This window comes from Metopolophium dirhodum, chromosome 1 (assembly GCF_019925205.1).
Source record: "Metopolophium dirhodum isolate CAU chromosome 1, ASM1992520v1, whole genome shotgun sequence".
Classification (NCBI taxonomy): domain Eukaryota; kingdom Metazoa; phylum Arthropoda; class Insecta; order Hemiptera; family Aphididae; genus Metopolophium; species Metopolophium dirhodum.
The window spans coordinates 17,851,076-17,865,279 of record NC_083560.1 but is presented as its reverse complement, the minus strand read 5'-3'; the positions used below and the strand labels follow the sequence as shown (position 1 = coordinate 17,865,279).

The 14,204-nt window shown below is 32.2% G+C and overlaps 1 protein-coding gene across 2 annotated transcripts in view; it reads left to right on the top strand.

Annotated features, from left to right (window-relative positions):
• The window catches only part of LOC132933811 (uncharacterized), a 252,478-nt gene that overhangs the window by 223,597 nt on the left and 14,677 nt on the right, over positions 1 to 14,204 (top strand). For both annotated transcript variants that reach the window (XM_061000088.1, XM_061000089.1), the window contains exon 12: positions 4,727 to 4,865. In XM_061000088.1, the coding sequence (XP_060856071.1) occupies positions 4,727 to 4,865 (139 nt within the window). The remainder of the gene's footprint in view (positions 1 to 4,726; positions 4,866 to 14,204) is intronic.

Genomic DNA, 14,204 nt, shown 5'->3' with positions numbered 1-14,204 from the left:
GAAAATCTTCACTGCACTTCTCCTAGCCAATGTGAATCTAACAAGACCCCAAAGAACAAAGTCCGTTCCTCAATTTCGGAAATCAACCTCGCTAAATGAAAATCTAGCAAAAACTCTTTTTTTTTTATATGTGAAAAATCAAATAATTTTTTTTTAAAAATTTAAATTCCACATTTTGTATCTACTCGATAATCCCTTTTTAATGAGTTCTCGACCAACTTTGTAGCTATCATAGTTTAGGAGAAAAGTTAAAAAATAGACATTTTGGGACTGTTCACGCCGACGTTTTAACGTGGTTATACCGCTTGGGTGTGATATCAAATCTATACCGTTAATATTTTATAGCTAAATTACCCACCTACTCATCATGACTGAGTTACATCTTTATTATTTCCCTATTTAATACAAGTTCTTGAAGTTTTCAAAATTCAGACTTTTTATACGTTTCAATCGCCTTACTTACTTGATTAAAAATCAAGAATGTAAAAAATAAGGAAAATTCGTATTGTCCCGCCCAACCACTTTTCGACAATATCAATTTGTGTAACTCTTTTAAAGTATACTTTTATATTTTATGCGCACAGTGACATTTTTCAATGCGATTATTTCGGCAACAGTTAATTCGACCTACTGTAGTAGGTAGTAATAGTAAATATATTACTTTAATCACAATAAAATCATAGATTTTAGACGGTCTTTGCTAAGAATCTGTTTTCTTATGCAATTATTTTATATCATTGTGTTCAGATTTAACACATAATTTAGACACCTACAACTGTACAGCAGAGGCTATCCACTTGCACACTGTTTTCAAAAAACCTAAATCTTTGGTACGGAAAACACTATTGGTTACATAATACATATAATACAATTTTGTTTTGTTTTTGTTTTAAATGCTTGACGTTAGTTACATATATATATATTATAACTATTATAATTAATATAAATATTATGCCATCCCAAACAGCATTAATATTTTAACAAAATATTTTTTACCATAGATAGGAAATATTTTTATGCCGTGTGGGATATATGTTATATTAAAAAAAAATAAATACATTTTGTCACGGAAAATGTGTGTCGCGACAACTATAGTATTTTACAAGTATAACCTTCATTTGCTCTTGAAAAAATGACCAAACATAAACTAATAAGGTGCTATATCGGTGTAGGTATCTCAGTTTGCGAACAAATCGGTATCGGTATATTATAGCTTGCTTTGTGAACTAATTCGACCGGGTTTCGTTATAGCATTTGGAATATTTTTGGACTTTGTTCAAACTTCTTTCCAAACTTTTCTGGTATCTTCAGGAACAATCCCCAAAACTTTGGTGAAAACAGATCGAGTAGATTCGAAGTCTGTAAACTGCAGACGTACGGAAATCGTCTTTTGTTGATCACACAAGGACAATGAACACGGGAATAATAGGTAATGCAATAGCCGACGAACAAGCCTCAATAGCCATCGACAATAACGAAACCTCTCTAATAAACCAAATGTCATAATATGATGATTCGATAAAAACCGTGAACGAATATACAAATAATAATCGACAAAGAATTTGGAACACTCAGTTCGAATGAGATCAAAAGAGAGATGTCCACCGTTGGACGAACCCAAAGGTCAACCGGAAAGAAGATACTGTTCTTAACAGACTTCGCATTGGACTTACCAGAATCGCTCACGGTTTTTCTGATGGCTAGAGAGGAGCCCCCTCCTCCCCTCTTTTTCAAAGCCGTGGAACTGCGTTAAGTGTCAAACACGTCTTAATGGCTGATTGTTTGATGTACAACCGAGAACGGGCTGAGCTTAGGATATCTTACGACTTAGACACCGCAGTCGGACCCAAGAGCGAAAAAAACCTAGATAGAATTATTAATTTTATGAAACAAACAAAATCGTTTAATCTTATATAAAAAAAACAATACACGTAACCTAATTATAGAACTTGACTTTGTATTTAATCACATCAATTCATAACCTTCTCAACAATTCATTTTATTTTATTTAAAAAAAATAAAATAACATGGTATGATGTTTGACCGGCTAGTCTATACCTTTTTTATTCTTTAATTGTATTTCTATAATCAATGTCAAACGTATTAATTCAAGCCTGGGCAAGTTAATGATAATTTTTAACTGAATTAAGTTAAGTTGATGGGAAACATTTTAAAAAGTTTAAAGTTAACAGTTAACCTATTTTTTTTTTAACTAAGTCAAATTAAAAGTTACCTATATGAACATTTTCGATTTACTTATCAACCTAATTTAAGCTATTATTATTTTTTTTTTAATATCTATATAAATACCCAGTAATATGGTTTAAAATAATAAAAATCATAAATATTATTGAACACAAGAATGAGGCAATAGCCAATAGCTTTTCTGTACATAGAATTAAATTATTAGGTACTGAATTAATATAATTATGTAGTAGGTACCACGATTTAAGATATACAGGTCGCGTATCGAACTCCCATAATTTGACCGGTGAACAAACTATCTGAAACAGCTGTTCCCAGTACTACTAGCGCACCCCGGGAACAAATTTAAAGATTCAATAATACGTTATACTATAGGTGTTATTGGTATCAAAAGCAGATAACCGCGGTAAGTGGTTTATGTCGTTATGATATTGTATTATTTATATTTAACATGTTTAAGCCACAACGAGCGCTAGTGATTCAGGGCCCTCAGCTGTTTCAGATGAAGTGTGATCCACCGTCGAATGACGTTAAACCGTAGGCATTGGTGTTAAATAAGTAACACGTAGATTACGTATACTAAGATTACCGATTTATTAAATTAGACACTTGTTGTAATAATGTATAATATAATGTTTTTATAAGTTGTTATTAATACTAAATATTTCAATTAAACACAAAAGAATTAATGTATATAATTAATGTAATGAATCTATATAAATACTGACGCACTGAGAGAGGTTCCGATTAAAACTATATGAGGTTCTGTAATAAACTATAAAAGATGCTCTGGCCAGTAACGCGGGTGTTGCTCACTCTTTCGACCTTACACGACTGCCGTCCGCCGCAACAGTCCGTCCGGGCCTCTAAGAATGTGCTGACCCAGCCCTTTCGGTCACGTAGACCATCGTGAGAACCGAATCGGTCACACACTCGTCTTACCCCGAGTCAACACATTTATCCATATATATGTATTACATACATACATACATACATACATACATACATACATACATACGCGTGCATGCATATACAACACAGATAGTTGGTTCACCAGTCACCATGAAGCACTATTCGTTGTAGGCCGATGTTTACCCTGTATATTATCTTAAATCGTGGTAGGGTACCAAGAGCATACAAAATTGAAAATTCCGAAATAAATTATACAATCTTTTGATTTATAAATAAATAAATAACTGATTTGGTGAAAATATTTTATAATGACGTGTTCTTGAGAATTGTACATTTGCGATTTGTATCTATATCAATATAATAAGATAATATTATCATATTTTTTATATGGTATGGTATATCTTTATACCTATTTACGAATATACGATACACCTAAGTATAATATATTATAATATAATATATATACCTAAATGCCTATTGCTATAATATTATGTGTTTACTATTTAATTAAGTTGTTTTTCTCGAAGGATTTCAGTTAACGGAACAAGAAATCAATCTAACTATGTAATATGCAACATCAATAATAATATTTATCTTTATTATCTTTTTTTTTTTTTTTTATTAAGAGTAAGGCTTCAACAGCTGAGGTTATTAGCCTGGTTGGGTTTTTGTACTTTAGTGTTGTCGGTAGGGGGAGGAACACGTGTGTGTTGGGTTTGGCAGATTTTTGATTGGGCACCCGTAGGTATCTGCCATGCCCGGGTGGGGGACGGCTTATTATCTTTATAATTTAATTATTTATAAATTGACTTAACTTGAATTTGATTAAAAGTAAATCGTTATTTATTGAGTTTATATCAATTGAAATAAGTTTAGATAAAAAATTGAGTTGGAGAAAATTACATTTTAAAAATTTTAGTTAAAAAGCTAAAATTAACTCAACTTTAACTTTTCAACTCGTCTATGCCCAGGCTTGCGTATTTATTATACACGTTCAACTGTATGTAATTAAAAAATTAATAGATTTTCGAGATCCAAAATTAAATCCATCAGTGAGCAACCGTGTATACCAACCTCGTCTAACATACGTTTTTTATATACCTAATAAAAAGGAGGTTATCTCAACTTTTATCTAGATACATTTTTTATGCAACCGTCACTTATATTAGCCGGATGGTTTTAAAGTTATCTGTGCACGACACTGGCCGATGAACAGATAGTTTTTGGATTATTCGCTGCTGCGGTTGGTGGGCACGTTATCAGTGGGTCGGATGTAGCTCGTAATTTTGGCAACTTCTGCTGCCGAATAGTTCGCATTATTTATACACACGCCTGTACAATAGAGTCGAGGCTCGATAACTCGAATCTCTAGGGGGAAAAGAAATAAATCTGACTTTTCAGACGTTTCGAGTTATAAATTATAATATAATATCATGCTAGGTAATTCGCGAAAAACTGAAAAACGCATCGAGGGACAAGCGAAAACAAATTCGAGTTACCCGGACTCGTCTGTACGATATCATTTTTTTTTTCGAAATATCGTCAATTGACTGTAGTTTTTTTTTTTATTCTCTCCGTATGTTAAACCTGTGCTGACGTCGTTTTGCAGATTTGTTGGCACCTCCTCGGGCCGGGTCGGCGCGGTCGAGCCTCAGCGAAATGTCCGGAGCCAGCGGCACTTCGACGGGAACGTATCTGAACGAAGCGTCGACGCTGGTGTTGGAGACGACGGAAAACAACTTGAAAAAGTGAGTTCGCCCCCCCCCCCCCCCCAAACGATGTGTTGGTGTTTGTGCGTGTGTTTTCCATTCGTTTGCCGTTAAAATTTAACCGTAATGGTGTTTGCATTTAATTATAATAATATTGTCTATTTCTGTAAACAACGCTATGATATTAAACCAACAATTGCTGATATCGCGTATTCGGCTAAACGGTTTGGGATTTCGTGAAATCCGAAACGACGTGACCGAATGCGTGAGAAATGGGCATTCAATAGTGCCGACTAGAGAAAATCGTCAAGGGCCTATTAAAAAAAAATTCAGAAATTGTGAACTCCTACATAAAAATAGTGTTATTCCGTGTATACGATGGTGTTAACTCCTATGGATAATATTAGCTCCAATTAAGGCTTTTATAAGAACAACTATAGAAAGTTTGAAAACAAAATATGTAACTCTCAAATGAATTACCGTATTGTTTATGATAGCATTTTCTATAAATCATACAATTTTGAAAATATTTTGAGTTATTTACTGTTTTCATTTTTTTAGTCTATTTTTCTCTAATTGTCAGTACAATTTTATTTGTTAGGTGAAAAAGCGTGAAAACTTAATACTAAGCTCTTGATTATTGGTACTTTAGCAGTTGAAAAATACTAAAAATTAATTGCGACAATTTTTTTTTAACAAGCATTGAAAGTTCAAATGTTGACAAAACACGTAAAAATCACAAAAACGGGCAAACTATTTTGAGTTAAAAATTCATAAAAATTTCTCTTTTTAAATCTTAGATTTTAAAATGTAATACAAGATTCCTCATATGTTTTTCTACCTTAAGCAAAAAAAAAAAATGTATACCTGTAAGTAAAGTTAAGTTTTTACGAACGTTTGAAGTCCAAATTTGTACAACATTGGATATTCACTCGATTTCTCGTGTAGCAATTTTCTTATTTTGTTATATATAACGAATAACTGTAGATTTTACACATTCTCATTTTACACCAGAACGTTTTGAGAATATTTTAACTTCTTTTAAGCTGTTTGTAAATAATTTCAAATTTCGATTTTGTTCGTATTTTTTTCTGTAAACATCAATAACATTTTATTTATTGGTCCAAAAAGCGTGAAAATTTAACACAAGGCTCCTTATGTATTGTTCAATAGCAGTTTAAAAAATATTAAAAATACATAGGCATTATTTTTTTTTATAAGCATTTTAAGTTTGAATTTTGACAAAATATATCAAATTTAAAATGTCATAATTATTTTTTAGTTTAACAATTATAAAACGTTCAACTTTTATTGCTAAGGGTTGAAAATTTAAAACAAGATTCCACATAAATACCTATAGATTATAATATATAAATAACTTTATCCACAATAATATCGTCAAATATACTTAGTGTTGTCATACGCTGACTGACCGTCTTCGCTCAGAATCGTTTTTCTAATACAACGACATTATATAATTCAATTCAAATTCAACACCATCCATTACAGCGACCAAATTGTAACCTGCTGTACGTCAGAGCGTTACCCACTCGCCACCTTTTCAAAATGTTTTGAGGTTGTGACTTATAATATACCTAATGACTTTATGAGATCATGTAGTTATGTTTGTATTTTTATTTTGTATATAACTCGGTTTCACGTTCTATATAGGTGTATGTGCAAAGATGAAACTCCTATGTTTGATGTAAATGGTTTTTTTCGGGTTTCATACAACAAACATTCATATTTTTAAAATGTCCTGTCACAGAAAAAAAAAATTTAAAAAATTTTCACAATATAGATAATATACTTTATGAAATTTTAAAACTCTAATATAACTTTGTTCTACAGTTGACAGACAACCTTCCGCCGTGCGTGGTAGTGTAATAATATTATCGATATAGGTCAAACGGGGTGGAAAAAGTGCGAACAGCTAGTGAGTTCAAACAACAATAAAAACACAGCAGATATCGTCTTTAATGACATCGTTTATAATGACATGTACACATATTAGTAGTGTAACGACTTGAGTTCGAACGTCTCGGGGCAATCGACTTACATAAATAGGGTATTTAAACGGTCGTTACTTTACGCGATACTGTAATAATTACGTGCGGAGCAATTTGTAAAAAATCTAATAGTAATCGTATCATCGGTAATAATCAAAACAAAAATGTATTGAATTTTTACCGACACTTTTTTATACCTTTTTGAAATATGTATATACACACCCATAATATACACTTCTTCGTGACGTGCAATGTAGAAAACGTGTCGTGTAATTAAACTTTTTTTTTATGATTTTGTATTTTTTTTCATCGTCTTCTTTTATAATGACGTTATCGTCTATAATGACCTATTTTAAACGGTCCCTTAATGGTCGTTTTATGCGATATCTACTGCAGAAGTTGATTCGATAATGTTTGCCCGACAACGAAAAAATCGAAAACGTTTTATACTATAATTAGTGCAGACCGAGAAAATAATATAGCCCTAAAAAATAGCGAAATATGCAAGCTATTATGCGTTTGAAAACCCTAAAATATGGCGTACAAATGCGCACAAAACAAGTTGTTCCTAGCCATTTTATTAATAAACAATCATAAAAAATATCTAAATATTAAGAACGACGTAAAAATAAGAGAAAATACCTAAAAACTACCATACAAGTATAGTTCACTCAAATTCTAAATAGAAACATAGTGTACGGTTAATTGATAAACGTTATTTAAATGAAAACGTGCAAAAGTATCTCCCCCCAACCGAATAAAAAATTAATAATTATGTCTCAAAAGTTATACCTACATAATATGTTTTGAAAAGCAAAATTAGACCTAAATGTGCAACATGAAATCACAGATAACACGAAATATTATAATATTTGTTCTTATCAGACCTATCTTTTAGGATTGTGCAAAACAATTAAATGTAAACGCTAGAAGTCCTCTGCCCCGAATGAATAATCAATAAAAAAATGTTCACTAATATTTACAACCCCGTGGACGCTTCTCAGCGTCCGGTCGTCTGGCCCGGATGGTCAAACACTCTAGATATCTAATACAAGGTGCTCTAAGTCATATCACTAAACAATGCTTCGGCCGATGAGAAAAAAAAATTGTAATTTACAAGTTCAACGAATACGACGTAAACGAATGAAATATTTTTCAACAATTTATTCTCAGCTGACTCTCGGGGGCATTTTTACGGTGCATATAGTATTTTACGGGTGTCTTTGAGGGGGACACGTTAAAGCGCAATATGTTATCAACACTGTTTAGGCCTTAAATAATAATATTAAAACGTTATGATGCGCTAATGATATTATTGTTGTTAGTGTATTTATGCTTTTGATAGTACACTCACTATAAGGTGATGTGTATAATAGGTTTGTGCTATTTTGATGAGCGCAAAGGTTGTCACCACAACATAATATAGCAACATTAATATTATTGTGCGATACGACCGCTAAGAAATAAGTCTCGACTCTAGTCGGCGATGTAGTTGTACCCGAATTGCCTATCTGAGGCGCCGTGCAAACGCAATATTACGATGTCCGTATCAAAATATTATTATTATGACAACAATAATTAAAATAATTATTAGGGCTGAGAGGACTTCTAGTTTTTTTTTCATATAATTTAATAATAATAACCCCCCCCCCCCCCTTAGGGCAAAGAGTACAGATATATAGAGCAAATACAGATAATATAAAGTAATAAGTGTAGATAATAATCTCGATTAACTATATTATAATGAATTGAAATACAATCAAAACAACAAATGTTATAACTACAATAAGTAGAAAATTATAACTGATTATTTAGAATATTTTTTAGCTTGCTTGGTGAATCAAAAAAAAAAACTCAAAATTTTTAATGGAATTACCATTTATTAAAATTCTATTCATGGGAGCATAGTTACTATAATTTTGTTTTTTTTTTTTTGGTTGTACATAAAAGGTATTGGTAGAGCGGAGGATGTGAGTTGGTACATTTAGTGGAATTTTTTCTAAACGCTCGGGACAAACAATATTATGTTATTTAACAACTCATAAAGGCAAAAAATTTCATTTAAAACCGCCCGTCTGCTAGGGATTGAAGATTAAGTTGTTTAGCTAATTCAATTGATGGGGTATTTATTTTTCCAAGCTTGATGTGCATCACATAAAGAAAGCGTTTCTGTATCATCTCGATTTTGGTAACAAGTCCACATTGATTCCATGATATAACTGAACCATATTCAACCAACGAACGAATTAATGAGCAATATAAGGTTTTCAAACAAATTGGATCAATAAATTCACGACAGTTTCGTTTTAAAGTTTGTCTATAAAGGTTGCAAAAAAAACGTCGTTTGCGGATAAATATAATATTATTTCATAACACGAGGTGATCATATTATTTTATATTATGTTATAATATTTATATTTTTTCGTAATGACAATATTATGTATAAATGCTTATTTTAAATCACTAAACAAATTACGAGCATGTCGGCAAGTTAGACATTTGGACATTATTTGTTTAAGTTACAATGACATAGCTACTAATATACACTGCAGGTTGATTTTTAAACATTATCATCATAGAATTGTGTGCTTTAACTATGAATATTATGTATTCGAAATCTGATTTTTGGAATTTTTAAGGCTATATTTTTGAACACCTACTTAATACTTTTATATAATCCACATAGGACACTTCTTAAGTAGTACAACAAATATCAGAAATTTCAAAATAGTCTTTAGGAATAATTAAAACTATAAAAGTAATAATTTCAATAAATGTATTATTAAAGGGAAACAAGGCGTGAGCATACTCAAAACTTCACTCTGTATATTAAAATATTAATATTGTCGGGCAGGAATTTCATTATCTTCAAAACCATTAATTATTATGAATGTAACTGATCCTAAAAGTCAATAAGTTTACGGGTTTATGTGCAAATATAGTTTAATTTCACGAGTAATAATTATAATGTTGGTGATTTGTTTAAAATTTAAATTTTAAGACTTGTGTCGTTTTTGAAATGACCGATTCAACTTATTGCTCAATTTTTTATTGACTCGACAAAATATATCCTTTTAATTTTTTCTTTTATTCACGTCAATATTATAATAATTTAGGAACCACATTATGTTTTATATATTACATATTATCTGTAAAGCATATTTCATGTGCTTATTTTGGATTCCGAGTGGAGCGAGGAAGCTAGTGTTTTTACAATGGGGTTTATTTTTATTTTATTTTTTCATTCTGTATACAAAATTTTTACCAGAAGAAGTGCTTCGATTTCAACATATAGAATCTTATATTTTAGAAAATTAAATCAAGATGGAACTTTAAAGAGGTCATTTTTCGATTTTCTCAATAGTTATTTAATGCCGCGGGAAAAACTTCCGATTATCGGTACGTTAATACAGAAATCGGATCGATAAGAATATTGTCTGTTGCATAAACGATATTTATCATTTATCGATCCGAACAATAATATGTAGTTATTGCTTCGATAACTGAAAGGCCCGATTTTGATTCGACAAATACTAAAAAGACTATAACTTTAACTTTATTGAACTGATAACGCAGTGTGTTATCATAAATTCATAACGCGGTTTCATATCATAATCAGTTGGATTAGTTAGACAGTTATCGAATAACTATGCATTTGTTCAACATTTTATGCAACAGTGATGTACTTTGTGGAACCGATATAGATATTTATGTAACGGTTTATCGACCCTATAGCAAACCTTATTTAGTGCTATTTTTATCGATCGTTTACGTGACCCGGCATAACGCTTTGCTTATCACCACAGATAAGTGAATAAAAAATAATAATATTCTACGGATATTGTAATATTAATTCGGCTTACAGGCTATAATGAATATTAACAATATACAATTTCCAGACTGACAAACCGTCTCCGCTCAGAATCGTTTCTCGTATACGATGATAATATTGTAAAGTCATTGAATTCAATTTTAACACAATCCATTATACAGTGACCCACTTGTGGGTAACCTACTGTACAGTAGAGCGACATCCACTTACCCGATTTTTGTTTTTGTTTTTTAAATGCAAAAGTGCATAGTACATAATGTAATAACGTAGGAATAAGATAAAATAAAAATAAATACGACTCCTGTCGATAGTTATATTAAAATAGTAAAAGTTAGAGTAGTAAAATTACGCTATTAACTTCCTCCAGGTGTTCGGATTGCTCTCGAGATCGTGTATTCGAGAATTAGATCAGATACACCGTACAAAATAATTTTATGGAAAAAAGCACATAGAATGTATTAACTGCAATCAACATAAAATATTATATTATATGCCTTACCTGATTCGCAGTTGTTTGTAGACAATATTGTAGGAGTTTTAGGTTTTAGATAAAACGAAGGAATACTTCAAATACACAAATCGAATTAAAGAACGCACTGACTATTGCTCGCATAACGAGTCCAGTTGTCGCTCGTTGAAATCGGTTTCTTTTGGACTTGAGAGGTTGTTACTCTGGTGGTTGGTGCTCATGCACTGGTTCAAGGGACGGACGCGAGGATGCTGACCAGAGAGTGGTGGGTGGCTTTGTCACTAAATTATTATCGTGGGCCCGGGAACTTGATCATTCTTTGGCGTCAGCATAAAATAAGGTCACACACATCCTACGTGATATTGTTATGAGTGCGTGTCGATATCTTAGTTGTCGTTGTCAATGGTTTTATTTGATGCGACAGTCTGGCCGTTGTTTATTATTCTGCAAAATTTTAGTTTATTATAAGGGTGTGTGAGCATATCATTTAATATTAATTCAGCTTACAGGCTATAATGAATATTAACAATATACAATTTCCAGACTGACAAACCGTCTCCGCTCAGAATCGTTTCTCGTATACGACGATATTACAATGTCATTGAATTCAATTTTAACACAATCCATTATACAGTGACCCACTTGTGGGTAACCTAACCTGTACAGTAGAGCGACATCCACTTACCCGATTTTTGTTTTTGTTTTTTAAATGCAAAAGTGCACAGTACATAATAATGTATCGAGGTGCATAGTTTTGCAAACATTTCTCAACCGTAATAAAAATAACAATAATATTATCAAAGGTAGTACCTCCACCATGATAATTGTTCGCGCGCAAATAACAATTTCCGCGATTGTTCAGCGGCGCGACGACGACCGTCTTTTTCGAATCGTCCGAGTCTTTGTTCACGTCCGCCTTATATTTAATATCGTTATGTAGGTCAGGTGTTGTTGTTATTATTTTTTTTATAAAAAATAAGATCTCAGCCGGTCTTAAGGGGGTAGTTATTTTAGACGAATCCTCGGAATATAATTTTTTATAACGCGAGTCCAAAATTTGCATACAAATGCGTGAGGACCGGGGCAGGTGTTGTGCATGGCTGACCCCTGCCTAATCCGGCTCTGAATAGGACGTAGATGACCAAAAAAAAAAAAAAATTTAAAAATGACCAAACAATTATTTAACGGCCGGAAAAAATGCAAAAAATAAACTTGGAAAATCTACGCTTACAAAATGAAAAAAAAAAAATACAAAATGTACTATACACGATAAACTTGAACGTTTTCTGGTACACTTATCGAATAAGTATTATCATTGATTGTGAACATTAAAAACTAGTACAAATGCTAAATACTAGTATTTATTGGAGATGTTCCGGGTACCCGGCAACGACTCGATGGCCGGGTACTCGATATCATATTTGAGACTCAGACCCGGCGAAATACTACATTTTCACTCGACTCATGTCCGCAATGGCAAACGCTGATGATCTATTTATAAATATATGCATACCTGTAATCAATATAACGGGAAAGATCTAAAATTCTAGGGTAACAAATTATAGTTTATTTCGGTACATATCGGAATAACTGAACCGATTTACAATGTCCAGTTGATTATATGTTTATATGTTTACATTTTAAATCATGTTTTTCTTCTATGAATTACAAAAATAAATCTCGTGTTTACTGTCCGATGTTTATACAGTTGATACTTTGATAGTAGTATGATACCCACTTTGTATTTACATTTCAACCTCGGCCCATACTCGATACCCGGTTAGCGTTAACATATTTTTCACCCGGCCAATACTCGATACCCTGTTAGTATAAAAAATTTTATTCGGCCAGTACTCGGCACCCGGTTTAATACCAGATTTTCTACCCAGAACATCTCTAGTATTTACTGTCATCGGTGTTATACGATAAAATATTCGATAAATTATGACTAGGTATACTGAATTTGAAATATTTCAACATTTCACATTTCAAATTTTTTTTCATTCAAAATGTATTTGTTTATAGATTATTAAAAATTATACGCAGAAAATATGCATCAATCGAGGTTACAACCTATTAATGGTTATAAAATAAGTGTAAACGGTAGGTATTTAGTGTAAACTGTTATCACTACCAAATCAATGCTGGCTATTGTTTATTATTTTTTATTAGTTTTTGATACATTTCATTGACTTTTAGAAAATGTTCTCTTTTTGTAAATGTATGAATAACACTTTTGGATGATATAATAGACAATTTTAAATTATTTTTATTTTTTCATAAATTAAATATTTTAAGAAAATCAATTTTAAAATCCTGCCACGGTAAACACGTAAGCGTCTTTACGTTTGAATTTAATCTAATCATGACAAAAACTGTCTCCGATAACGATACAATCATTTTTATGAAATATTTATACATTTACTTTATAATACAAAATTTATCGGAGAATCACCTTTAATTTACAAGAATTTCAAGATACTATAATGTGAAAAAATGTAAGACAAAAAACGAGAAAAAAAAATGTAAAATTAAAGTTATTATATAAACGTATTCAGTTGAATCATCGAGGAGGCCTCGGGCCCGAAACGAGTCCATATAGCTAAGAGATCGTTAAAAAAATCATAAGCAATAAACGTCTCGTGTTGTCCAAGTGTTATTAACACCATGGTCGTCACCGTCTTCGACTACTTCAACACACTACGCGAACAATACCATGCTGCCCTCAAACAAACAAGGCGCCTATTATATTATTATGTAGCATTTTTTTAATATTATACGTTTCGTATACAACGGTCCAAGACGTGTCGTTGTGCTCGACACACCACTCTGCGAGAACGGGGCCGTCGGCGAAACGGCGGACCGGGTTTTCTCAACGGCGGGGGTTTTTTTAATGAGGAGGGGGGGGGGGGAGGTGGCAAAAAAAATGGTTTTCGCGCAGGTGGCCGTGTATTATAGAGCCACTCGCCAACTGCGTCCCACCCGATTAAACAATAATACACGACAATGTAGGACAAACGTGCACACGAGCGACGACAATCTTTTGTTTCGTCCGGCGCAAAGTGTTC